Below are 25,036 nucleotides of genomic sequence, written 5' to 3' on the forward strand. Positions count from 1 at the left end.
TGAATTATCCCTTGAAATGTGAAAAATGTACAGATATTTGACACTGAGCTTGGTGCAGACCCTCTTGGTATTTTCAGACTATGTCATCTTCAAAGCATTGACAGACTAATAGCATAGCAAGCCCCATTCCTCAGAACTATGAGTGCATGTCTATCAGCCACGTGTTGCCAATTGATCAGTGGAACAATATCCAGGGACAGGTGGGGGAATGGAGAGAGATAGATGATGCTCAGCGGAGGACTGTACCTGTTCTCCTTTTTCCATCTCTCTCATTACTCTTGTTATCCATCCATATCCGTCAATCGCTTTCTCTGTCAGCAATGCTAAAAGCGACCAGCCATGGATAGATGATGCCCACCCCTCTGCCTGGGTCATATCAAGGCGGCAGGTAGCCTAGCGGATAAGAGCATTGGGCTAGTAACCGAAAGGTCACTGGTTTGACATACTTTTTCCCTGTCAAGGGATATAGGAATGTAAATGTACAACTTTAAATATGAATGTCCTCATTTTTGTAATTTATTTTGGGAAGCCATATTTACTAACACCTTTGACATACAGTCCACACCTTGAAGGTAAAACGTTGTCTTAATTTTAATGAACAGGCGAAACAACAAAATACAAATCTAACTTTCAAACATCATATTTTGAGATTAAAAAAAATGTCAAACTATAAGCATAATCCAGGAGCCATCTAGGTGAAAAACCTGCCGTTGTGCCCTTGAGCAAGGCACTTAACCCTAATTGCTCCTTAAAGTTTCTCTGGATAAGAGCATCTGCTAAATGACTAAAATGTAATGTAAAAAAATGTATATCACCAGCAACCAGTCATGGAGTCACGCTGACCCCCTTTCTCTCTCTCGCTCTCTTAATTTACTTCCCGCCTCTGCCTGGCTCGTGTCAGTCTTATCTGTCCACGGTGTTCTTCACGTTATGTCCCCTTTGCCCATGTCCCCCTGACCCTGTTGTGTCAACTTGGTATTTGTGACGAATGTGTCGGGTCTGTTAACTTATCAACCTCGTGCTTCAGATAATGTCAGGTAGTTTTACGTGGGAATCGGCGTCTGCCTGTACTTGCCTTCAAGTCCCTGGTACAGTATGTAGGTGTGAGTAGATGTACTGAGGCTGGAGTGGCAGGTTAAAAAGCAGAGCATGTACGAAGCAGTTCAAAGTGGCTCCGTGGTGGTCAGCGTTGGGCTGTCCCCCTAGTGGTAGAAGTTGAGAGTTACACTAACTATTTACATTTCATGTAAATGTACAACTTCCAAATATTAAATGTCCTAATTTTTGGAATGTCTGTTGTTTTTTTGAAAGGCATGTTTTTCGAACACCGTTGACATACATAAAAGGCAAAACACTGTCTACACTCTCATGAACAGCTGAAATAACAAAATACAAACGTCATATTTTGAGATTGAAAAAAATGACAAACGTAATTATTTTTGTTTTTTGACCCTCTTAATCAAAGTCTAACCTTTTCTACCATGCATCATCAGGAAGAAGGCACAAAGACACACGACTCCCGTTGAAGGTTTTTATTGCCACTTTCAGATGTCATGAGTAATGACGACCAAGGCAATAAATCATAAGTACGCGTCTGGTGAAATTACAGTAACTATGGAATGACAGAGCCATCTGAAACCATGTTCTGGGGAAGGTAAACAAACACCTTTGACACGAGGCAACTTATTCAATCCATATACAACAGCACATCCTCGACAACAATAGTTGCAGTTGTTACACATTCATATTACACTGTGTTAGACAATCATCATTTCACAGCCTGGTTGCCAGACTGGAGGAGTAGGCGGGCACAGATCTGGCATCCCGGGCTACTTCTTTAAAACTCATACAAATTAAACACTGAAAAGCACTTTTGCGAATATCATTAGTTTTACACCTACAGTTGAAGTCGGAAGTTTACATACACTTACGTTGGAGTCATTAAAACTCGTTTTCCAACCACTCCACAATTTTCTTGTTAACAAACTATAGTTTTGGCAAGTCGGTTAGGACATGAACTTTGTGAATGACACAAGTCATTTTTCCAACACTATCACTATTCACTATCACAATTTCAGCGGGTCAGAAGTTTACATACACTAAAGTTGACTGTGCCTTTAAACAGCTTGGAAAATTCCAGAAAATGATGTCATGGCTTTAGAAGCTTCTGATAGGCTAATTGACATAATTGGAGGTGAAGCTGTGGATGTATTTCAAGGCCTACCTTCAAACTCTGTGCCTCTTTGCTTGCCATCATGGGAAAAATCAAAAGAAATCAGCCAAGACCCCAGAAAAAGAATTGTAGACCTCCACAACTCTGGTTCATCCTTGGGAACAATTTCCAAAACACCTGAAGGTACCACGTTCATCTGTACAAAAAATAGTACGCAAGTATAAACATCATGGGACCATGCAGCCGTCATACCGCTCAGGAAGGAGACGCGTTCTGTCACCTAGAGATGAACGTACTTTGGTGCGAAAAGTGCAAATCAATCCCAGAACAACATCAAAGGACCTTGTGAAGATGCTGGAGGAAACCGGTACAAAAGTATCTATATCCACAGTAAAACGAGCCTCGCCCTGAGGCGCTCAGCAAGGAAGAAGCCACTGCTCTAAAACCACCATGAAAAAGCCAGACTACGGTTTGCAACTGCACATGGGGACCAAGATCGTACTTTTTGGAGAAATGTCCTCTGCTCTGATGAAACAAAAATAGAACTGTTTGGCCATAATGACCATTGTTATGTTTGGAGGAAAACGGGGGAGGCTTGCAAGCCGAAGAACACCATCCCGACCGTGAAGCACAGGGGTGGCAGCATGATGTTGTGGGGGTGCTTTGCTGCAGGAGGGACTGGTGCACTTCACAAAATAGATGGCATCATGACGAAAGAAAATTATGTGGATATATTGAATTAAAATCTCAAGACATCAGTCAGGAAGTTAAAGCTTGGTCGCAAATGGGTCTTCCAAATGGACAATGACCAAGCATACTTCCAAAGTTGGGGCAAAATGGCTTAAAGACAACATAGTCAAGGTATTGGAGTGGCCATCACAAAGCCATGACCTCAATCCTATAGAAAATATGTGGGCAGAACTGAAAAACCGGGTGCGAGCAAGGAGGCCTACAAACCTGACTCAGTTACAGCAGCTCTGTCAAGAGGAATGGGCCAAAAATCACCCAACTTATCGTGGGAAGCTTGTGGAAGGCTACCCGAAACGTTTGACCCAAGTTAAACAATTTAAAGGCAACACTACCAAATACTAATTGAGTGTATGTAAACTTCTGACCCACTGGGAATGTGATGAAAGAAATAAAAGCTGAAATAAATCACTCTTTACTATTACTCTGACATTTCACATTCTTCAAATAAAGTGGTGATCCTAACTGACCTAAGACAGGGAATTTTTACTAGGATTAAATGTTAGGAATTGGGAAACTGAGTTCAAATGTATTTGGCTAAGGTGTATGTAAACTTCCGACTTCAACTGTATGTTCTGTCATTACAAGTAGGGATTTTCACCCAATGTACACTACATCACATCTACCAACTTACAAATGGACTGTAGAGGGCTGTGTCAAGTCCTCTGCAGCAAAGTTAACAAGAATACATGCTCTTCGCTCTTTAAAACAGGCCAAGTGTGAGGCAGTCAGTACAATGGAAACAGATAAGTTCATCAATATGAGCCCCATTCCAGTTCTCCTCCTTCTCCCAAAAATAGCCTATAGTTTGAATGCAATCATAAGGAATATGATAGAGTCCCTCCAGCCAAAGCATACACTCATCCAATGCTTTTAAATCATTGAGGGGGAGTGAACGATTGCACACTGAGGAGAACGGGGGCGAAACTAAATTGGGCGAGTGTCTGAGCAATTCCTTTTCACAATTATTTACTACGAATGCTGTTCCCTACTATGATCAGAGGAAAACCCTGTGGGAAAGATGGGAACCCATGGGGAATGACACTCTCTAAAAATCAAGCATGTAGGTATGTTTAGGTAAACATTAACAAGAGGGCGCTGTTGCCGGGTAAAAAGCAGTACTGTAAAATTGCTGCTACTGAAGATCCTATCATCATAGCCCTTAGGATATATTGAAGACATACCATGAAGCTCATATGACAAAATATTGAATATTTGCAATAGAGTTGCATTATTATCCCTAATATTACTTTTTATTATTATTTTTACTTTGGGAGGAGATTGTAGTGTACATCCATTCTTAGATTTGATAAAGACTTTCTAGACGTGCATAGTGTTCTTTGACTTTTGGAAAGTTTGCTTTGACTGTGTTTGTAGCGACGGAGGGAGGCGTTGCGTTCAGCGATGGAGACAAATGAAAAAGGCGATGATGTGCACTCAAAACTGGCCCCAATTCGGCGTGTGCTCTTGTCGCGATGTTGGAGGGAGCGAACTGAAGATGAAGAGACTATTTTTACAGGCTGATTGACTCATAGCAATGCTGGTATTACAGTATATCAAGCATATATCAGTATGTCATAGCATAACAAGAAAAAAAAGCTCAAATAAGCTCCGTCACAGACAGTTCTAACAAGTTACCTTGTAGGAGAGGAGAAGTTTCCCCAAAGATCACTGCTGGGGTTGGATGGTTGGACCACAGTGTTGGAGTTACTACTGTCCAGATCTAGCAAACAGCCTAGAGAGAGAGAGAAACTCCTGAAATGTTTGTGTTAACTGTTCATTTGTGATTGCCAAAGCAAGTGAAATAAACAATGATAACATGTTTTCCATGCCAATAAAGGCCCTTTGAATTGAGAAAGAGACACACGACACAGAGAGAGAGAAAAATGAACAATCAAAGCTACACTACATGGCCAAAAGCTATACTACAGGGACACTACATGCTCGTCGGACATCTCATTTCAAATCATGGGCATTAATATGGAGTGTCTGCTATAACAGCCTACACTCTTCTGGGAAGGCTTCCCACTAGATGTTGGAACATTGCTGTGGGGACTTGCTTCCATTGAGCAACGACAGCATTAGTGAGGTCGGGCACTGATGTTGGGCGATTAGGCTTGGCTCGCAGTCGGTGTTCCAATTCATCCCAAAAGGTGTTCAATGGAGTTGAGGTCAGGGCTCTGTGCAGGCCAGTCAAGTTCTTCCACACCGATCTCGACAAACCATTTCTGTATGGATCTCACTTTGTGCACGGGGGCATTGTCATGCTAAAACAGAAAAGGGCCTTCCCCAATCAGTTGCCACAAAGTAGGAAGCACAGAATCGCCCTATATGCAGTAGCATTAAGATTTCCCTTCACTGGAACGAATGGGCCTAGCCCGGACCTTGAAAAGCAGCCCCAGACCATTATTCCTCCTCCACTATGCATTTGGGCAGGTAGCGTTCTCCTGGCATCCACTAAAACCCAGATTTGTCCGTCGGACTGCCAGATGGTGAAGCGTGATTCATCACTCCAGAGAACGCCTTTCCACTGCTTCAATTCTGTCCAGTTTAAAACCACTTCAGCTGACGCTTGGCATTGCGCATGGTGATCTTATGCTTGTGTGAGGCAGCTCGGCCATGGAAACCCATTTCATGAAGCTCCCGATGAACAGTTCTTGTGCTAACGTTGCTTCCAGGAGGCAGTTTGGAACTCGGTAGTGAGTGTTGCAACCGAGGACAGACAATTTCTATGTGCTACGCAGTTCAGCACACGGCGGTCCCGTTCTGTGAGCTTGTGTGGTTAACACCTCGCGGATGAGCTTTTGTTGATCCTAGACATTTTCACTTCACAATAACAGCACTTATAGTTGACCGGGGCAGCTCTAGCAGGGCAGAAATCTGATGAACTGACTTGTTGGTAAGGTGGCATCCTATGACAGTGCTACGTTGAAAGTCATACTACGGGCCAATCTACTGCCAATGTTTGTCTATGGAGATTGTATGACTGTGTGATCAATTTTATACACCTGTCAGCAATGGGAGTGGCTGAAATAGCCGAATCCACTAATGTGGCCATGTAGTTTACCAATCAAAGCTTTATTTAGCTATAGAGAAGTTTATCAAGGCTTTATTGAGAGTTTTAACTGATGTACCCGTATCTGAGCCTCCTGTTTGAGGCACTGTGTTGTAATTGGAGAAGGCAGAGGAAGGAGGAGGAGCCATCTTTCCTTTTGGTGGTGGCGGTAGGAGACCGAGCCCACCTGCCCCCTGTGGGCGTGGCTTATCCCTCTTTTTGCCTTGCTTGAAGAGAGAAAGGATGAGAGAGAAAACAAGATTGGAATTCTGAAGGAATATTGGTGTTGGGGAAAAGCCAAATGGCCAATCCCAAACAGACCCCAGCGGCAAGGGCTAGGATTTTGTTATACAATTTCTACAAGAATGATCTAGTTCAATTGTGCTTGGTCTTTACCCCAATATTAAGGGTGATGGTTTGTCCGTCTTTAAATCCCAAGTCCAGCTTTGGTCCCAAAGCTGTCCCCTGAGGGTTTTTGCTGATCTCATTCTCTTGTTTCACCCACCTGTAACACACACAATATTGACTGCACTGACACAGGAAAAAGCAATGTAACATCAGCTGTTTTGAAAACTGCAGCATCTGGAACAAGCAAACGCAATGACACGTTGTTTTGGCTGGCAACTTATGCTGCAGACAGACCACAGTACGTGTGTTTGTTATTAGTGGGAGATGGCGAAGCGCCAATGTTTGAGTGCCTTGACAGTCACATTGTCCCTGGAGTGACCCCTTCCATCACTTACTTAAAGTGGTCCTGCAAAGACACGTTGAAGTCAAAAGAGTCCCCTCTGTCCCCGAATCCAACACCAATAAACGCACTGCGGCCTGAGAGAGTAGGTTGACATAGCTGTATGAGTTCATTGACATCGAGCTGACATACAGTACCAGTCAAAAGTTTGGACACACCTACTCCTTCCAGAGTTTTCTTTATTTTTACTATTTTCTACATTGTAGAATAATAGTGAAGACATCAAAACGATGAAATAACACACATGGAATCATGTGGTAACCAAAGGAAGTGTTTAAACAAATCAAAATATATGTTATATTTGAGATTCTTCAAAGTAGCCACCCTTTGCCTTGATGACAGCTTTGCACACTATTGGCATTCTCTCATGCTTTTCAATTAACAGGTGTGGCTTGTTAAAAGTTAATTTGTGGAATTTCTTTCCACCTTAATGCGTTTGAGAAGATAGCCCTAGTTGGTAAAAGACCACGTCCATACAGCTCAAATTGAAATGACAGTCCATCATTACTTTAAGACACGGAGCATTTCAAGAACTTTGAAAGTTTCTTCAAGTGCAGTTGCAAAAACCATCAAGCGCTATGATGAAACTGGCTCTCATGAGGACCACCACAGGAAAGGAAGACCCAGAGTTACCTCTGCTGCAGAGGATAGGTTTATTAGAGTTACCAGCCGCAGAAATTGCAAACCAAATAAATGCGTTCAAGTAACAGTTCAAGTAACAGACACATCTCAACATCAACTGTTCAGAGGAGCCTGCGTGAATCAGGTCTTCATGGTCAAATTGCTGCAAAGTAACCACTATTAAAAGGACACCAATAAGAAGAAGAGACTTGCTTGGGCCAAGAAACACGAGGAATGGACATTAGACCGGTGGAAATCTGTCCTTCGGTCTGATGAGTCCAAATTTGAGAATTTTGGTTCCAACTGCTGTGTCTTTGTGAGCCGCAGAGTAGGTGAACTGATGATCTCTGCATGTGTAGTTCCCACCGTGAAGCATGGAGGAGGTGTGATGGTGCTTTGCTGGTGACGCTGTCAGTGATTTATTTAGAATTCAAGGCACACTTAACCAGCATGGCTACCACAGCAGGAAAAGCAGCCAACAAGTGCTCAGCATGTGGTAACTCCTTCAAGAATAAAGGAAAAGCATTCCAGGTGAAGGTGGTTGAGAGAATGCCAAGAGTGTGCAAAGCTGTCATCAAGGCAAAGGTTGGCTACTTTGAAGAATCTCAAATATAACATATTTTGATTTGTTTAACACTTTTTTGGTTACTACATGATTCCATGTGTTATGTCATAGTTTTGAAGTCTTCACTATTATTCTACATTGTAGAAATAGTAAAAATAAAGAAAAACCCTTGAATGAGTCAGTGTGTCCAAACTTTTGACCGGTACTGTAAGTGTAGAGTAAACTTACACTTGAGGAGAGCTGACAAACTCTATGAGCGCACTGTGATCAGAAAAAATATGTTGACATAGACTGATGAAAGTACTAAAACCTGCTAAAGGAGGCTGACATAACTATCTGACTTGTGTAAAAGGCTGACATAGCTATGAACGCACAGTGAGGGGTTCTTCACTCATACACACACACACACACACCATTGTCATCCTGTATTCGCAGGACAAAGTAGCGACTGGAGTCGCTTACGGTTTCAACTGCGATGCCGGGATACTCTGTGACAGGGGCCTGAGCGAACAGCTCCCCTGCAGGATGGGAGGAGAAACACAATCATAATAATAAACCACAGATATGCTGTATGAAGTTCATTTTACTAGCTACTTTGAAAGGGCCCTAATGAGCAATGTTGGGACAAAGAGGCACCTGTGCCTGCCACCCACCCACCCACCCACACACACACACACACACACACACGACTCTCACACCTGAGACTTTCTCTTCCAGTTTGATGTAGGCCACTTTCCCCTTCGCCGTGATCCGCATGCGCCCTGACCAATCGGGCACATCCAGTTTCCAGTCTGCTGCCCTACAGGAAATACCCAGGTCAGAGGTAGCCAATAACAAGGCAAAACAGGCAGTAGGTCAGAAGGTCAGTAAACAGTGCCTATTCCAACTGTTCTCAGACCAGCTTTTGTAACAAATAGTACTGTACAATATGGAGAGAATTCTGAATTGACCCAATTGTCTTGTTCTTATAATTCCTGAAGGCTGAAGCAAGACTATTATGAAGATCACAACCCCCAATTAATAGCATATCAGATAATGTACGGTTTTTGAGAATTTCATTTAAAACCATTTAGCCTACATTTAACTGGGCCACACACATATAGGCCAGACTGAAAACAGTAGTCTGCTGAAACTACTCTACTTTCTCCCTGGCAGCCTTGAACTGTTTGTTTCAGATGCCTTTAATATACATTGGTTTCATTATTTGAGCTATTCTGTAATCAATGTTACTATCATAATAGACTGGTGTAGAATGATCGGGAGCCTTGTATTATAGGCCCATGGATATAGGGCTATTTATCACCTAATATACATCCATATAACATTTGCTGTCAATACATTTTCTGGTTAAATTATGCTGATAAACAGCACACGCAAATACACATATCATGCCATACACTGTCGATTCATCCGCACTGATAGTGCCAGCTTTGCGAGAGTAACATCAATATTACCAATGGAGCAGAATAATTAGTGAGTCGTAGGCCTACGCAAAACAAATATTAGACACACGTCAACTGCTGTTAACATCCACTTAGCGCACAGACAGATGGGCACACACACGATGCAGCACCATGACCACAGATAGAACCACCGGCACCGCGGTTTTTGTCCAACACCCTAAATATGGGCCAACCCTTTATATTTACCTGTATCCACGATTTGTAGCCCTCGGTGGTATTCGATAAACGTTGACGTCGGGTTTAACGCAAAGGATCGACTCGTATTCGCCCTCGGTCGCCATCTTGATGTAAATTAAATTGATGTGTGGCTTATTTATAGTTCCTTTCGGTTTTTTTGCGAGTGGCCTATATACTCACAAGACGGCGATGACGTGATGGGGATTCCAGAGCAGAGTTTGTGCTCCATCAATGGATGCATTGACCCTGCGCACATCCCCCAATGTTTTAAGGCAGCATCCCTCTTCCAATAATATGTATTAATAGGCTAGATGTGTAAGCACCCATAGATGGCATAGGTAAATATGGCAAACAGCTGTTTATGTACACTTTTGAGACCCAGAAAATGCTCAATAAACACATACTTTATGAGAAACAGGCATGACTGCTCCCAAGGATAATCAGTTCATTTGTGGAAGAACAAAGAAGCAAACATAGTATTTGTTTCAGTCCCAATAGAGACAACGTTACATTATTGCCACATTGTTTAATTTTATTGACAACAATGTAACGTTCTCGTGATTATTAAGTAGGGGGAGTGGTCTTTTAGACAGGTCAGGTGCGGATTGCAGACGGAAGCGGAAATTGTAGTTCTTAGCAGATCCCTGAAAGCATCCCGAAGGTTCGTATTCCTTTCAAATACACGCAAAATCATATGAAACATGGATACCCAATGGAAGCATGTTATCTTAAAAGTGTCCGCTCTCCTTAGAAGTTTACCAAAGCTATATTTTCCAAGCTGTCGTTGTCATTAGACGGCTGTCATTGATAGCTAACTGGTTAGATTGCTTGCTACGCTAAAGCTTGGATGAAAACAACATTCGACAGCCATGAAGATGCACTGACGTTGGCTAGCTACGGTAGCTGTCCATGGTTCTGAATCGTGATGCAGACAGTAGCTTGGTTGATCTATCGTAATTACTGTTCTTCAATAAGAATATTGCCAAATAGCATGCTAAATCGACAGTAGCCTACTCGGGTGCATAGCTAATCTGTAGCACTGTAGATCCTGGATTTGTCGGCATTACATTGGCATTGCATGACGCTAGCTAGCTACTAAGCTAGTTTAGCCTTTTGCTAACATGAATGGCGTTGATTTGGTTACAATCATGACGATGTCTAGTTACTAGGCTGCTTTTGACATTTTTCTGTTTGGTATTTACATTTAAAAACACAAAGCTAACCATTGCATGACTGGGTGATACAATTTGTTGCCCAGTGGCATGCCAATGTGAAGTTGCCTATAGCTTTGTCATTGCTTTGCTCCCTTTTTAGGATAATTATTTTCCAGATCTGTGTGTGCTGGGACCCAATGTTGTCGTGGAGAGAGGCTAACAGAATGAGCATCCAGTGAGAGCAGATCGAAAGAGAGACTCGCTTCTTTGACATCACCCACAGTCCGTTTTATTTCAATAGGTAAGCAGAGGTATAAGCAGCATGATTTGGGCTAAGTGCCGAGCAGCTTCTCCTGTGTTACAGACATGTACATGTCTGGTGTTACGCGAGGCAAGACTGAAGCGGCATGGTTAATATATGAGTGAAAGGTGTGTGTATATGCTTTTACTAGTCTTTATCCTGACTAGGTCCTTGTGGTTTGAGACACCCCATCAGGCACCATGACGTCCTCTATGCTACGCCGACAATTGAAGAACCTCGTTCAGAACTTCTCTGAGGCTGAGGTCAAGGTAAAGGATATGACTTACTTTCCATCGTCGCCCATCTTGTCTTTCCTCCTTTCCTTTCCCCTTCGCTCTCTCTCTTTTCTCGCTCTCTATCCTTTGCTCTCTGATTTCCTCTTGATTTGTCTCATCTTCCTCTCACTCTCTACTACTCTACATACTTCCCTTCATCTTCACTCTATCCCTCTCTTTCTCTCCTCTAAATGCTGTACCAAGGGTGGGTCATTTTACCTTGCAAGGGCTGGTGAGGGTTCAGGCTTTTGTGCCAGCCAATTAGTAGCACACATGATTCAACTGATCGCAGTCCTGGATCAGGCTTTAATTTAGTAGAATCGAGTTAGTACTGGTTGGCTGGGGCAAAAGCCTGCATCCACACTGGCCCTTGTAGGGTAAGAATGGCCTCCCCTGCTGTTCAGTTGACACTGTCAGCATTCTGAAGTGCCTTTGCAGCATCGTTCTGAAATAAGACACACCCTTTGTAGCAGAGCATGGGTAAGTCCTCCATCTGCTACCCCTGTCTGTAACACCAGTGACTCTATCACCAGTATTTTCCTACAATTATATAGTACAAGTTTGGTGCCAGAAGGCCTGGATGGTATTTGGTATTTTATAAGGATCCCCATTAGCTGTTGCAAAAGCAGCAGCTACTCTTCCTGGGGTCCACACAAAAGATGAAACATATTACAGAATGACATAATACAGAACATCATTAGACAAGAACAGTTCAAGGACAGAACTATATAACATTTTTAAAAAGGCACACGTAGCCTACATATCAATGCATATACACAAACTATCTAGGTCAAATAGGGGAGTCTTTGTTCTCCGTCTGGAAAATAATCTGTGTTAACACTGCTGTATGTCTGTCAGGTGAGGGAGGCCACCTCCAATGACCCCTGGGGCCCCTCCAGCTCGCAGATGGCCGACATCTCGGACCTCACCTACAATGTGGTGGCCTGCAATGAGATCATGACCATGCTGTGGAAACGCCTCAAAGACGACAAGAACTGGAGGCACATCTACAAGGTGAGGCCAAAAGGGGTATAATTACACATATTTATAGTTCGAAAGATTTAGATTGTGAATACAAGAATCTAATCTACAGATGTACATCTACTCATCATAACGTCAAAGTTGTTCGTACTGTATGGCTCACTGGTTGTATGCATTCTTTATTCTGAAACTTTATTCTGAATAATTGATGCGCTACCCTGCTGAACAGCTCAGTTCATCAACCAGTGCTGGATAGAACCACGCCTCTCTCTTTTTCCGTCACATCAAATGATTTATTTATCTTGCCTTTGGTGGGGTGGATTGCTATGACGCATTGGGTTTGAGTTACTGGTACCGATCACTTCAGTGTGGTTACCTTTCAGAGACGACAATGTCGATATCAAGCCTTTGTATAGGAATGGTGCTTTTATATTTCTGTTCAGTCCATGCTTCCTGTAATATTATGTTCTCTTATTCAAGTAGGTTGGTGGTTTTTGTGGTTGAGAGCTTTGTAAAACTTATATATATATATTATTTAACACTTTCTTGTTTCTTTCGCCACAAATCAGATACAAATACATTTCGTCTACAGTATTTATATTGGCATCGGACGTACACGGTACCAGTCAAAAGTTTGGACACACCTACCCATTTCAAGGGTTTTTCTTTATTTTGACTATTTTCTACATTGTAGAATAATAGTGAAGACATAAGGTATGAAATAACACATAAGGAATCGTGTACTTACCAAAAAAGTAACCTTCAAAGTAGCCAGCCTTTGCCTTGATGACAGCTTTGCACACTCTTGGTATTCTCTCAACCAGGTTTATGAGGAATGCTTTTCCAACAGTCTTGAAGCAGTTCCCACATATGCTGAGCACTTGATGGATGCTTTTCCTTCACTCTGTGGTCCAACACATCCCAAACCATCTCAATTTGGTTGAGGTCGGATAATTTTGGAGGCCAGGTCATCTGATGCATCGCTCTCCTTGGTAAAATAGCCATTACACAGCCTGGTGGTGTGTTTTGGGTCATTGTCCTGTTGAAAAACAAATGATAATCCCACTAAGCGCAAACCAGATGGGATGGTGTATCGCTGCAGAATGCTGTGGTAGCCATGCTGGTTAAGTGTGCCTTGATTTCTAAATAAATCACTGACAGTGTCACCAGCAAAGCACCATCACACCTCCTCCATGCTTCACTGTGGGAACCACACATGTGTAGATCATCCGTTCACCTACTTTACTGACTTTATTGTCCCAATGGGGAAATGTTGTTGCAGTGTCATGTACACGTTTAAAGTGACGTTTAAATAACAAACCAAATTGACAATACAACTTTCGTATCGGTTACATACCAATAAAAAGGGACTAGCCTGCTGGCTTTACTGGGTCGATAGGAACATTAGCCCGAATTATTTAGGTGGGATATCACACCTGGCACAAATTATTGTCTAGTTCTGTTTTTCCTGCTGAGGGGTACCTGCGCCCAGAGGGGAGTAGTTTAAAGTTTGGGTACAGGGGGTGGCTTGGGTCAAATTATTTTGTGAGCCTTGCGGAAGGCCCTGATCTTAAAGATCTCATCCAGGCCTTGTCTGATTGACTCCAAGTACCTTGCTTGCTGTGGTGATAATCCTTCTCAGCATATTTCTCTGGCTGACAGTGGCATTGCCAAACCAACAAACAATACAAAAAGTGAAAATACTCTCAATGAAAGATTTGTAAGACAGAGTCAGTAAAGTACAATTAACATTAAAAGATCCCAGCTTGTTGAGAAAGTACAGTCTCTGTTGACTCTTTTTGTAGATCAGGTCTGCACATTTACTCCGCTGAAGCTTATTGTCCAAGAGGACACACAGATATGTGTATTCCTCTACAATCTCTATGTTCTGACCTCTAATAGATGTTGCAGAGGTAGGTGTTGTATGCTTCCTGAAGTCTATGCACATCTCTTTGGTCTTATTGATATTGAGGACCACGTGTGATTGGTCACACCACTACCAAGTCATTTAGGACCGGGCCATGGTGTTCCTCATCATCATGCAACAGGCTGATCAAGGGCAGTGTCATCAGCGAACTTAACAAGGTGTCTGTCAGTATGGGAACTAGTACAACTATTAGTGTATAAGATGTACAGGAGTGGGGACAAAACACATCCCTGAGGAGAGCCTGTGTTGGTGGTGCGTATGTCCCACACGTGGGGATCCACCTTGACCCGCTGTGACCGGTGGCTCAGGGAGTCCAACAGCCACAAAACCAGCCCCCAATCTAAGGAGAAGTCCTGAATGAGTCTCTGTGCCAGAATGTAAGGCTGGATTGTGTTGAAGGCAGAAGAAAAGCCAACAAACAAAACTCTGACAGGGGATTTGGCACCCTCTAGATGTCTATAGACCATGTTGAGGAGAGCACACCCTCTAGATGTCTGTAGACCATGTTGAGGAGAGTACACCCTCTAGATGTCTATAGACCATGTTGAGGAGAGTACACCCTCTAGATGTCTGTAGACCATGTTGAGGAGAGTACACCCTCTAGATGTCTATAGACCATGTTGAGGAGAGTACACCCTCTAGATGTCTATAGACCATGTTGAGGAGAGTACACCCTCTAGATGTCTGTAGACCATGTTGAGGAGAGTACACCCTCTAGATGTCTGTAGACCATGTTGAGGAGAGTACACCCTCTAGATGTCTATAGACCATGTTGAGGAGAGTACACCCTCTAGATGTCTATAGACCATGTTGAGGAGGGCACACCCTCTAGATGTCTGTAGACCATGTTGAGGAGAGTAAGAATGGCATCATCGACTCCTCTGTTGGGCTGATAGGCAAACTGAAATGGGTCGAGGAGCTTCTGGATGACGCTGAGAATAGGACTTTTCACAATTTTCTTAACGCATTTGATTACTAAGGATGTCAAGGCAACAAGACAGTAGTCATTCAGCACAGAGGGATTAGATGCTTTAGGAATTGTTATATTTATTGAGTTTTTCCACAATACTGGTACGTGTTGCTGGTCAAGCGACTCTGCTTCTCACAAAGACAACGGTTGGAACCAAAATTCTGAAATTTGGACTCATAAGGACAAATTTCCACCAGTCTAATGTCCATTGCTCGTGTTTCTTGGCCCATGCAAGTCTCTTCTTCTTATTGGTGTCCTTTAGTAGTGGTTTCTTTGCAGCAAATAGACCTTGAAGGCTGGCTTCACGCAGTCTCCTCTGAACAGTTGATGTTGAGATGTGTCTGTTACTTGAACTCTGTGCAGCATTTATTTGGGCTGCAATTTCTAAAGCTGTTAACACTAATGAACTTAGTGTTAACTAACTTTGGGTCTTCCTTTCCTGTGGCGGTCCTCATGAGAGCCAGTTCCATCATAGCGCTTGATGGTTTTTGCGACTGCACTTTCGAAGTCCTTGACATTTCCCAGATTGACTGACCTTCATGTCTTAAAATAATGATGGACTGTTGTTTCTCTTTGCTTATTTGAGCTGTTCTTGCAATAATATGGACTTGGTCTTTTACCAAATAGGTCTATCTTCTGTTTGCCACCCCTACCTTGTCACAACACAACTGATTGGCTCAAACGCATTAAGAAGGAAAGAAATTCCACAAATTTTTTGGTAACTACATGATTTCATATGTGTTATTTCATAGTTTTGATGTCTTCACTATTATTCTACAATGTAAAAAATAAAGAAAAACCCTGCAATGTGTGTCCAAACTTTTGACTGGTACTGTATTTTGTAATCTTTCTCAACTTTTACAATCCACTTGTAATTTCATAAAAACGCTCCCATCTTCGCCATATTTTTCTGGCACGTCTTGGATTTCACTGTGGTGCCATCTTACATTTTTATGAATGATGTATTTATTTTCCTGCTGACGATTGCTCCATGCAGGGATCATGTTTCTGAGAGTGTTTTTAAGGAGTAGGCGATGATCATCTTGATTCCCTATTTAGTTTTTTTTACTCCCATCCCCCAACTGCAGTCGTTGACCCTGTTGGAGAACCTGTTAAAGACGGGCTCAGACCGCGTTCTGAATACGATGAAGGACAACGTCTACATTGTGAAAGCGCTAACAGAGTTCCGTTTCCAGGACAAGGATGGGAAAGATCAGGTACTAAAGCTTGCTAAATGCATGTTTGTCCCACCAACTCCTCTGATATGCAAGTTCCATCTCCAAGGTATTACTTTAAGCCTCCCCACTTGAGAAATTAACTGTGAGCGAATTTACGTATTCATAATTACCATTAGCATAACTTTTATCTCCAGATTATCTCGTCATTGCTCTAACTGAATTAATATTATTAAAATGCATCCGAATCTCTCATGGCTTCACGTTAAAAACAAATTACTATCTAGTCTTCTGATTTTCTTTAGGAATGCTATATTTAAAAAAAAAAAAAACAACACAGTGTTTCTCAGTCCAATTAGTACATATTAGCAACACGCATAACCACCAAACCAGACAGGCAAATTCAGGGCAGCTAAAACAACTCAAGCCAAGGACAAATCGCTTTAAATCTACAGTTTTATATAGAGCTATAGCTAAATGGAACTTTTTACCAATCCATATTTCTCAGGCAAAAAGTAAATCCACCTTCAAGAAAAAAATAAAAGAACATCGAATGTGATAGACCATATGACTGGACAGGAAATAGAAAGTATCAACTGAATGTTAAATGTGTTTCCTGTCAGGTATTTTAATTATCTGTATTGTCTACTTGTTGAATGTTTGAAGTCTTGATTGTGGTTGTTTGTAATGTCTTGTTAATTGGTGTTGGACCCCAGGAAGATTAGCTAGCGTTACGGCGTTAGCTAATAGGGATCCTAATAAAAATGACAAAATTAGCATCACTTTTATGATTAGTACATTCAGAAAATCTCCAGTGAAAGTGCTTTGTAGAACAGGAATAGGTTTAAACCGGCCCGGGAAACCAGTCCAATAAGTGAGTGAGGCTTGGAAGTATCTGGCTCTACTAACATCTAAGCTAACACAGTGCTTTGCCATTCATACACTGGCCACTTCTTTTCTGATGTTGAGCTTTCCCATACTAATTTGGTACAGTTACACTTAGGGAGCCCCATGCTCCAGAAAGAGAGCTGCCTAGCGGTACGTGCTAAGGTCTGCTCATGCTATCCTTCACAGGGGGTGAACGTGAGGGAGAAGGCCAAGGTAGTACTGGTTCTTATGGAGGACGACGAGAAACTAAAGGAAGAGCGAGAGTCTGCGCTCAAGACCAGAGACAAGATCTCAAAGAACGCCACTGGTGAGCATTAGAGAGCACACACTCTACATTTGAGAGACTTCATTTGACCCATTTCTCTTAAAACATTCCGGAAAATCTCACAGAAAACAATAAGCAATTTCTTCAATTGAAACCTGAATTGAACCCCAACCCTGTTTGACATAATGTATCTTATCATGCTATATCTTATCGTGCTCTTCCCACAGCCTCCTCGGACGACCCCAACGACCCCAAGGACCCCAACTACAAGCCAGTGTATGTCCCAGGAGCCACCGGGCTCCCCTCCCTGGCCAACATCCCTTCTGTGGCTGACCTCGCCGCCAGCTTTGAGGCCAAGAAGCAAGAAAAACTGAGAATAGAGGCCCAGAAAAAAGAGGAGGAACGACGGGTTAGTTTTACACTTCAATAGTCTGATTTCTCCCTTTATTTGGACTTCAGTAAATGATTGTACACTTAGGACAATTTTGGATCATCTACCAAATAAATGTGTGTTTGACATCATGATTGTCCAATCACTTATGTCATTGCAGTCAAAGATGACCAAGGAAGAGCTTGAATGGGAGGATGCCGCCAAAGCAGGAAAAGTTGCTGACGCCTTTGGCGGGGCAGATGAACCATCAGAGGATGCATGGGGTGCAGCAGCCAAAACACCCGCTCCTGATCCTTGGGGGGTTGCGTCCAAAGCTCCATCCGAGGATGCATGGGGCGGATCATCCAAAGCGCCATCCGAGGAGGCATGGGGTGCACCATCTAATGCTACAACAGAAGAAGCAGATCCTTTTGCGGCGCCAGCCAGTGCCCCAACAGATGGTTCAGATCCTTTTGCAGCTACAATAGATGGTTCTGATCCATTTTCTGCACCATCCAATGCATCATCTAAAGTTGAAGCTGATCCGTTTGGGGCACCAAAAGATGATCCCTTTTCAGCACCATCCAATACACCAAAAGATGGTTCCGATCCATTTGGGGCACCGAAAGATGATCCCTTTTCAGCACCATCCAATACACCAAAAGGTGGTTCTGATCCGTTTGGGGCACCAAAAGATGATCCCTTTTCAGCACCCTCCAACACACCAAAAGGTGGTTCTGATCCGTTTGGGGCACCAAAAGATGATCCCTTTTCAGCACCATCCAATACACCAATAGGTGGTTCCGATCCATTTGGGGCACCAAAAGATGATCCCTTTTCAGGACCATCCAATATGTCTAAAGATGGAGCCGATCCGTTTGGGGCACCAAAAGAGGATCCATTTTCGGCACCATCCAATATGCCAAAAGACAATTCTGATCCTTTTGGGGCCCCATTGAATACCCCAACGAAAGGTGCTGATCCTTTTAGGGCACCATCCAGTCCACCAACCGAGGCTTCAGATGCATGGGGTGCTCCATCCAATCCACCGTCCGAAAAGAAGGCTGATCCCTGGGGAGACGAGGGGACCACAGCTGCCTCTCCCCCCGCAGATCCATTTGGCGATGACTCGAAGGCTGATGATGACGCATGGGGACCACCAGGTAAGGAGTAATGGTTATTTTTTTATTTCACCTTTATTTAACCAGGTAAGCTAGTTGAGAACAAGTTCTCATTTACAACTGCGACCTGTTCCAAGATAAAGCAAAGCAGTGCGACACAAACAACAACACAGAGTTACACATGGAATAAACAAGCGTACAGTCAATAACACAATAGAAAAAAAAGGAAAGTCTATATACAGTGTGTGCAAATGGCATGAGGAGGTATGGCAATAAATAGGCCATAGTAGCAAAGTAATTACAATTTAGCAGATTAACACTGGAGTGATAGATGAGCAGATGTTGATGAGCAGATGATGGTGTGTAAGCAGTGATACTGGTGTGCAAAAGAGCAGCAAAGTAAATAAAAACAATATGGGGATGAGGTAGGTAGATTGGGTGGGCTATTTACAGATGGACTATGTACAGCTGCAGCGATCGGTTAGCTGCTCAGATAGCTGATGTTTAAAGTTAGTGAGGGAAATGTAAGTCTCCAGCTTCAGCGATTTTTGCAATTCGTTCCAGTCACTGGTAGCAGAGAACTGGAAGGAAAGGCGGCCAAAGGAGGTGTTGGCTTTGGGGATGACCAGTGAGATATACCTGCTGGAGCGCGTGCTACGGGTGGGTGTTGTTATCGTGACCAGTGAGCTGAGATAAGGCGGAGCTTTACCTAGCATAGACTTGTAGATGACCTGGAGCCAGTGGGTCTGGCGATGAGTATGTAGCGAGGGCCAGCCGACTAGAGCATACAGGTCGCAGTGGTGGGTGGTATAAGGCGCTTTGGTAACAAAACGGATGGCACTGTGATAGACTGCATCCAATTTGCTGAGTAGAGTATTGAAAGCTATTTTGTAGATGACATCGCCGAAGTCGAGGATCAGTAGGATAGTCAGTTTTACTAGGGTAAGTTTGGCGGCGTGAGTGAAGGAGGCTTTGTTGCGAAATAGAAAGCCGATTCTAGATTTGATTTTGGATTGGAGATGTTTGATATGAGTCTGGAATGAGAGTTTACAGTCTAGCCAGACACCTAGGTATTTGTAGTTGTCCACGTATTCTAGGTCAGAACCGTCCAGAGTAGTGATGCTAGTCGGGCTGGCGGGTGCGGGCAGCAAACGGTTGAAAAGCATGCATTTGGTTTTGCTAGCGTTTAAGAGCAGTTGGAGGCCACGGAAGGAGTTTTGTATGGTATTGAAGCTCGTTTGGAGGTTAGTTAACACAGTGTCCAAAGAAGGGCCAGATGTATACAGAATGGTGTCGTCTGCGTAGAGGTGGATCAGGGAATCACCCGCAGCAAGAGCAACATCGTTGATATAAACAGAGAAAAGAGTCGGTCCGAGAATTGAACCCTGTGGTACCCTCATAGAGACTGCCAGAGGTCCGGACAACAGGCCCTCCGATTTTACACACTGAACTCTGTCTGAGAAGTAGTTGATGAACTACTGGTAATGGTTATAACCTTGTGACATCATCACACGTGCTCTTAATACAGATTTTGGCTCAATCCTAAAGTTAAACACACGATAGGAAATTAATATATAGTCATTTTTAAGATGGAGAGCACAATTACCATATTTACATTTTTGGGTTGGAGTTCCCCATTAGATTGGTTTAACCCCTTCCCCTTTCCCCCAGCATCGACTCCGCCCACCGCCAGTGACCCTTGGGGTGCAACTGCTGCTCCCACAGACACAGCATCAACAAGTGACCCCTGGGGAGATGGAGGGGCTTCCACCACTACAGACACTATGAACTCTGACCCATGGGGAGCTCCAAGTAATGGCACAGGTAATATACTGTAGTAATGTATGCTTCCTAAAGGCCTCCAAGCTCTGAGGAAGGCGTCTGATACGCCGCAATGTAAGCCTGTCTTTTTGTCCAGGCAATAAGCCTCCAACATCCTTGCATGCAGATATCTGAGTGCTCCTTTTTCTTTCTCTGGGATAGTCGGCAATTGATGTGTCCTGGGGTAAGATGATTTTTTTGGATTCCTAAGTCCCTTAGTTAAACGCTGTATTCCCTTTTTCAGTCACGCATGTTTGGTTACGCTCACAGATTCCATGAATGTTTTTCTTTGTGTGTTAGCACTCCATCTGTCTTCCCTCTGTCTGTCTCCAACACTATACTTAACACATCCTTGTCTGGTGAAACCCATCCTTGCTCATATTTATACTTCCCACCCATAGGCAATGATTCCTCTAGGGTTTGGCAAAATCTTATATCAATCTCTTATTGTATATCACAATAATATTTGCTCTCTCTCTACAGACAATGGAGCCGCCGCAGACAAAAGCAACAAATCGCCAGCTTGGTTCCTTGGCGCAGGAGCTTCACTCGTGAACATGGACTCACTCCTCTCCTCCGAACCCAAACAACCCCCCCTCAACGTCCTTGCCAAGCAACAAAGTAAGGATGGGTAAATGAGAGACCAGGGGAGAGAGAGAGGGAATATATATTTATCCGTTCATTTAAAGCAGTGCTTGTGATTCAGTGTTTTGACTAGGTCTTCCTCACCCTGTAGTGGATAACTGTTGTGTGGGTCAGCACCGGTAGTTGTAGTCACTTACAGTACCAGTCAAAGTTTGGACACACCTACTCATTCAAGGGTTTTTCTTTATTTTTACTATTTTCTACAATTTAGAATAATAGTGAAGACATCAAAACTATGAAATTACACATATAGAATCATGTAGTAACCAAAAAAGTGATAAACAAATCAAAATATATGATATATTTTAGATTCTTCAAAGTAGCCACCCTTTGCCTTGATGACAGCTTTGCACACTCTTGGCATTCTCTCAACCAGCTTCACCTGGAATGCTTTTCCAACAGTCTTGAAGGAGTTCCCACATATGCTGAGCACTTGTTGGCTGCTTTTCCTTCACTCTGCGGTCCAACTCATCCCAAACAATCTCAATTGGGTTGAGGTTGGGTGATTGTTGAAGCCAGGTCATCTGATGCAGCACTCCATCACTCTCCTTCTTGGTCAAATAGCCCTTACACAGCCTGGAGGTGTGCTGGTTCATTGTCCTGTTGAAAAGCAAATTATAGTCCCCCTAAGCGCAAACCAGATTGGATGGCGTATCACTGCAGAATGCTGTGGTAGCCATGCTGGTTAAGTGTGCCTTGAATTCTAAATAAATCACAGACAGTGTCACCAGCAAAGCACCCCCACACCTTCACACCTCCCCCATGCTTCACGGTGGGAACCACACATGCGGAGATCATCTGTTCACCTACCTACTCTACTCCTTATGAGAGCCAGTTTCATCATTGCTCTTCATGGTTTTTTGCGACTGCACTTAAAGAAACTTTCAAAGTTCTTGACACAACACAACTGATTGGCTCAAATGCATTAAGACGGAAAGAAATGCCACAAAATAACTTTGATCAAGGCACACCTGTTAATTGAAATGTATTCCAGGTGACTACCTCATGAAGCTGGTTGAGAGAATGCCAAGAGTATGCAAAGCTGTCATCAAGGCAAAGCGTGGCTACTTTGAAGAATCTCAAATATAAAATATATTTTGATTTGTTTAACACTTTTTTTGGTTACTACGTGTTTCCATATGTGTTATTTCATAGTTTTGATGTCTTCGCTATTATTCTACAATGTAGAAAATAGTAAAATAAAGAAAAATCCTGGAATGAATAGGTGTGTCCAAACTTGACTGGTATTGTATATATTTTAGATATGTAACCTTTTCACTCCTCCCTCTGTTGTACACTCTCTTGGAATGTTTTGTACTGTGTATCCCTCCTCCTCCCTCTCTTGCCCCATTTCTTTTGCCTTTCCTAATTTCCCAGGCATTTTACAAGGCCCAGGCCCTATGGGCAGAGTCACGTCCATTGCTGGTGTGTCTCGTACTACAATCCCCCCAAACGCCAGCCTTTTAGGTTCCACCGCTATGTCCTACGGTGTTACCCACCCCAGCTTTCAGTCCCCCAACCCCATGCTGGGGACTCCTTTATCCCAGCTATCATCCCATTCCCTGGGCATGCCTCGTCCTGGCCTGGCTATGCCTGCAATGGGACCTCAGATGGCACCCCCCTGTTTTGGAGCTGTGATGGTACAACCCAATTGTCTGGGGGTGATTCCTCAGGAAGGTCACTCTGCAGTGGCCCACTTGGGAGCTTCCACTCCTCCAATGGGACGGGGGGTCCCTTTGCAGCCACACATGGTTTTGGACACCGGGATGGCAGAGCCTCTTCAACAGAACAACAATCCTTTCCTTTTTTGAAAAGCTACAACCTGTCCAGCTCACCTTCCTCAACCCCAAAATCTACAATGGTTAATATAATGTACATGTCCAATTTAGGTGTATGCAACGATATGTAAGAAATGAAGCAAGGCAAAATATAAGTATTCTGAAATGATTTTTCATGGAAAAACATTCCATTTTGGTTGATTCGATTTTCATTTCGGTTCTTTCAAGAGGGGGAAACTCATCGGGGACGGTAGGAGCTAGTTCCATTTAGGTCTTGTGTGATTTTGCTCTCGTGTTGTTCGTTTTCAGTTACACTGACCAGGTTATTATCAACGCTCTCGTTCTTTATGCTTGACTCATAAGGCTCTGAGAAAGATGGACGGAGGGTTAAGAAGACTTGATAGCAATATGTGTACAATCATTACAAAAGCCTACGTACCCATAAAGAACAGGATGCTAGTAGAGACGCTTTCAGGAGGTGTGTGTGTGTGTGTGTGTGTGTGTGTGTGTGTGTGTGTGTGTGTGTGTGTGTGTGTGTGTGTGTGTGTGTGTGTGTGTGTGTGTGTGTGTGTGTGTGAGCGAGCATGTTTTGTGTGAAGGTGAGGTCCTTCAGCAAAAGTAACCATAACAACAGTAACTTTTTAAAGTTCTGTTGTATTTTTTAAAATTAATTTATTATCCTATTTATTTATTTATTTATTAAACGATTTGTTTGTTTCTTGAACACTTGGCCTCCAACAGATACTTTCGAAAAACAAACTGGAGCCATATTCAAATTAATTCATCTCACATTACTGACAGCAAGCATCAAAGTTGTCATTGTCCCGTGGGTTTCTTGAGTTGAACAGTGACTTTGGTTGGAAACGGTCATATCCAATTGGATAGAACCCTAATCATCCACATTATCATCCAATAACCAATAGTGGCTTTATTTCCCTTTTATCATTTTGTACACATTTATGTCTACTTATTTACTTATGTTCGGGAACAAACACATTGTATAGAAATGAAAGCTGAATTTGTCATATCCATTTTTTCTGTCCTGCGAAACTATCTGTCAGTTGAAAGTCGTTTTTTGTCAAATATTTGTATTGAAAGACAACATTCCATGCATACAATACTGTTAATCTATGTCTATTCAGTGAGTTTTCATCGTAAAGCCTATTGGATGCTTGTCATTCTGTATTTTTGCATTCCTTCTTTGGCCTCAAACGAAACGGTCGAAGTACAACAAGACGGTGCACAAAACGTGAAGCGAAATGAAAGTGGGACTGGAAGTCAACAAATTAATTTCTGAATCGTAGTGCAAGTGTATTAGTATAGCTACGATAAATGTTATCATAGCTACTATTATAATTACATTTTGTATGATAAATCTTTATTTTATTGTGTATGTCAAGGCTGTGATGTAAACTGTGACAGTACACATTTGAGAAATAAAATGATTCAATTCCTGAGAGCTCGGCTCTGACTACAGTATCTGCAAATTCTCTCTTGGTTGGCATTTCTTATGTTTTAAGGTATCTCTATCAATGCATGTTAACTCTTTGAATGAGGCGTATAGTCTATGCGCAATCAACATTCGTCTCAATTCGCATCATAGTGATGGTTGCTATTACAAATGGCCACAAGAGGGCTGGCGACACATCTGTCACTCCAGTACAGTGAGTCTGTGTTTTATACTGTATATATATATATATATTTAGTTTGCACATACATGCATGTGCGCCACTAGACTAAAACCCAATTTCAATTATTTTTCATTTGCCCACTTCACTCTTCCAGCCCCTCTCCGAAATCGGGATGATTCAAACTA

General features: G+C 42.8%; 2 protein-coding genes across 5 annotated transcripts; one reads left to right on the top strand and one right to left on the bottom strand.

Annotated features, from left to right (window-relative positions):
- Positions 1-2,597: 2,597 nt before the first annotated feature.
- Positions 2,598-9,874, bottom strand: LOC106588454 (adaptin ear-binding coat-associated protein 1). The gene is made up of 8 exons (XM_014177483.3): positions 9,559-9,874; positions 8,608-8,708; positions 8,323-8,427; positions 6,719-6,800; positions 6,372-6,480; positions 6,055-6,202; positions 4,559-4,655; positions 2,598-4,412 (listed from the first exon to the last, which is right to left on the bottom strand). Exons 1-8 carry the CDS (start codon positions 9,651-9,653, stop codon positions 4,358-4,360), a joined length of 792 nt encoding a protein of 263 aa, XP_014032958.2. The 5' UTR covers positions 9,654-9,874; the 3' UTR covers positions 2,598-4,357.
- A 255-nt stretch (positions 9,875-10,129) lies between these two features.
- Positions 10,130-24,679, top strand: epn1b (epsin 1b). 4 transcript variants are annotated; one of them, XM_014177478.3, is made up of 11 exons: positions 10,130-10,210; positions 10,864-11,004; positions 11,172-11,273; positions 12,138-12,293; positions 16,246-16,374; positions 17,407-17,527; positions 17,713-17,894; positions 18,037-19,018; positions 20,648-20,800; positions 21,281-21,418; positions 22,820-24,679. In XM_014177478.3, exons 3-11 carry the CDS (start codon positions 11,205-11,207, stop codon positions 23,251-23,253), a joined length of 2,364 nt encoding a protein of 787 aa, XP_014032953.2. In that variant the 5' UTR covers positions 10,130-10,210; positions 10,864-11,004; positions 11,172-11,204; the 3' UTR covers positions 23,254-24,679. The 4 variants fall into 4 exon arrangements, with proteins under 4 accessions (XP_014032953.2, XP_014032957.2, XP_014032955.2 ...); XM_014177482.3 differs by lacking the exon at positions 22,820-24,679 and adding an exon at positions 20,960-20,981 and having other exon boundaries at positions 21,281-21,407; XM_014177479.3 differs by lacking the exon at positions 10,130-10,210 and adding an exon at positions 10,223-10,448.
- Positions 24,680-25,036: the final 357 nt, after the last annotated feature.

Source organism: Salmo salar, chromosome 27 (genome assembly GCF_965601325.2).
Source record: "Salmo salar chromosome 27, fSalSal1, whole genome shotgun sequence".
NCBI classification, from domain to species: Eukaryota; Metazoa; Chordata; class Actinopteri; order Salmoniformes; family Salmonidae; genus Salmo; species Salmo salar.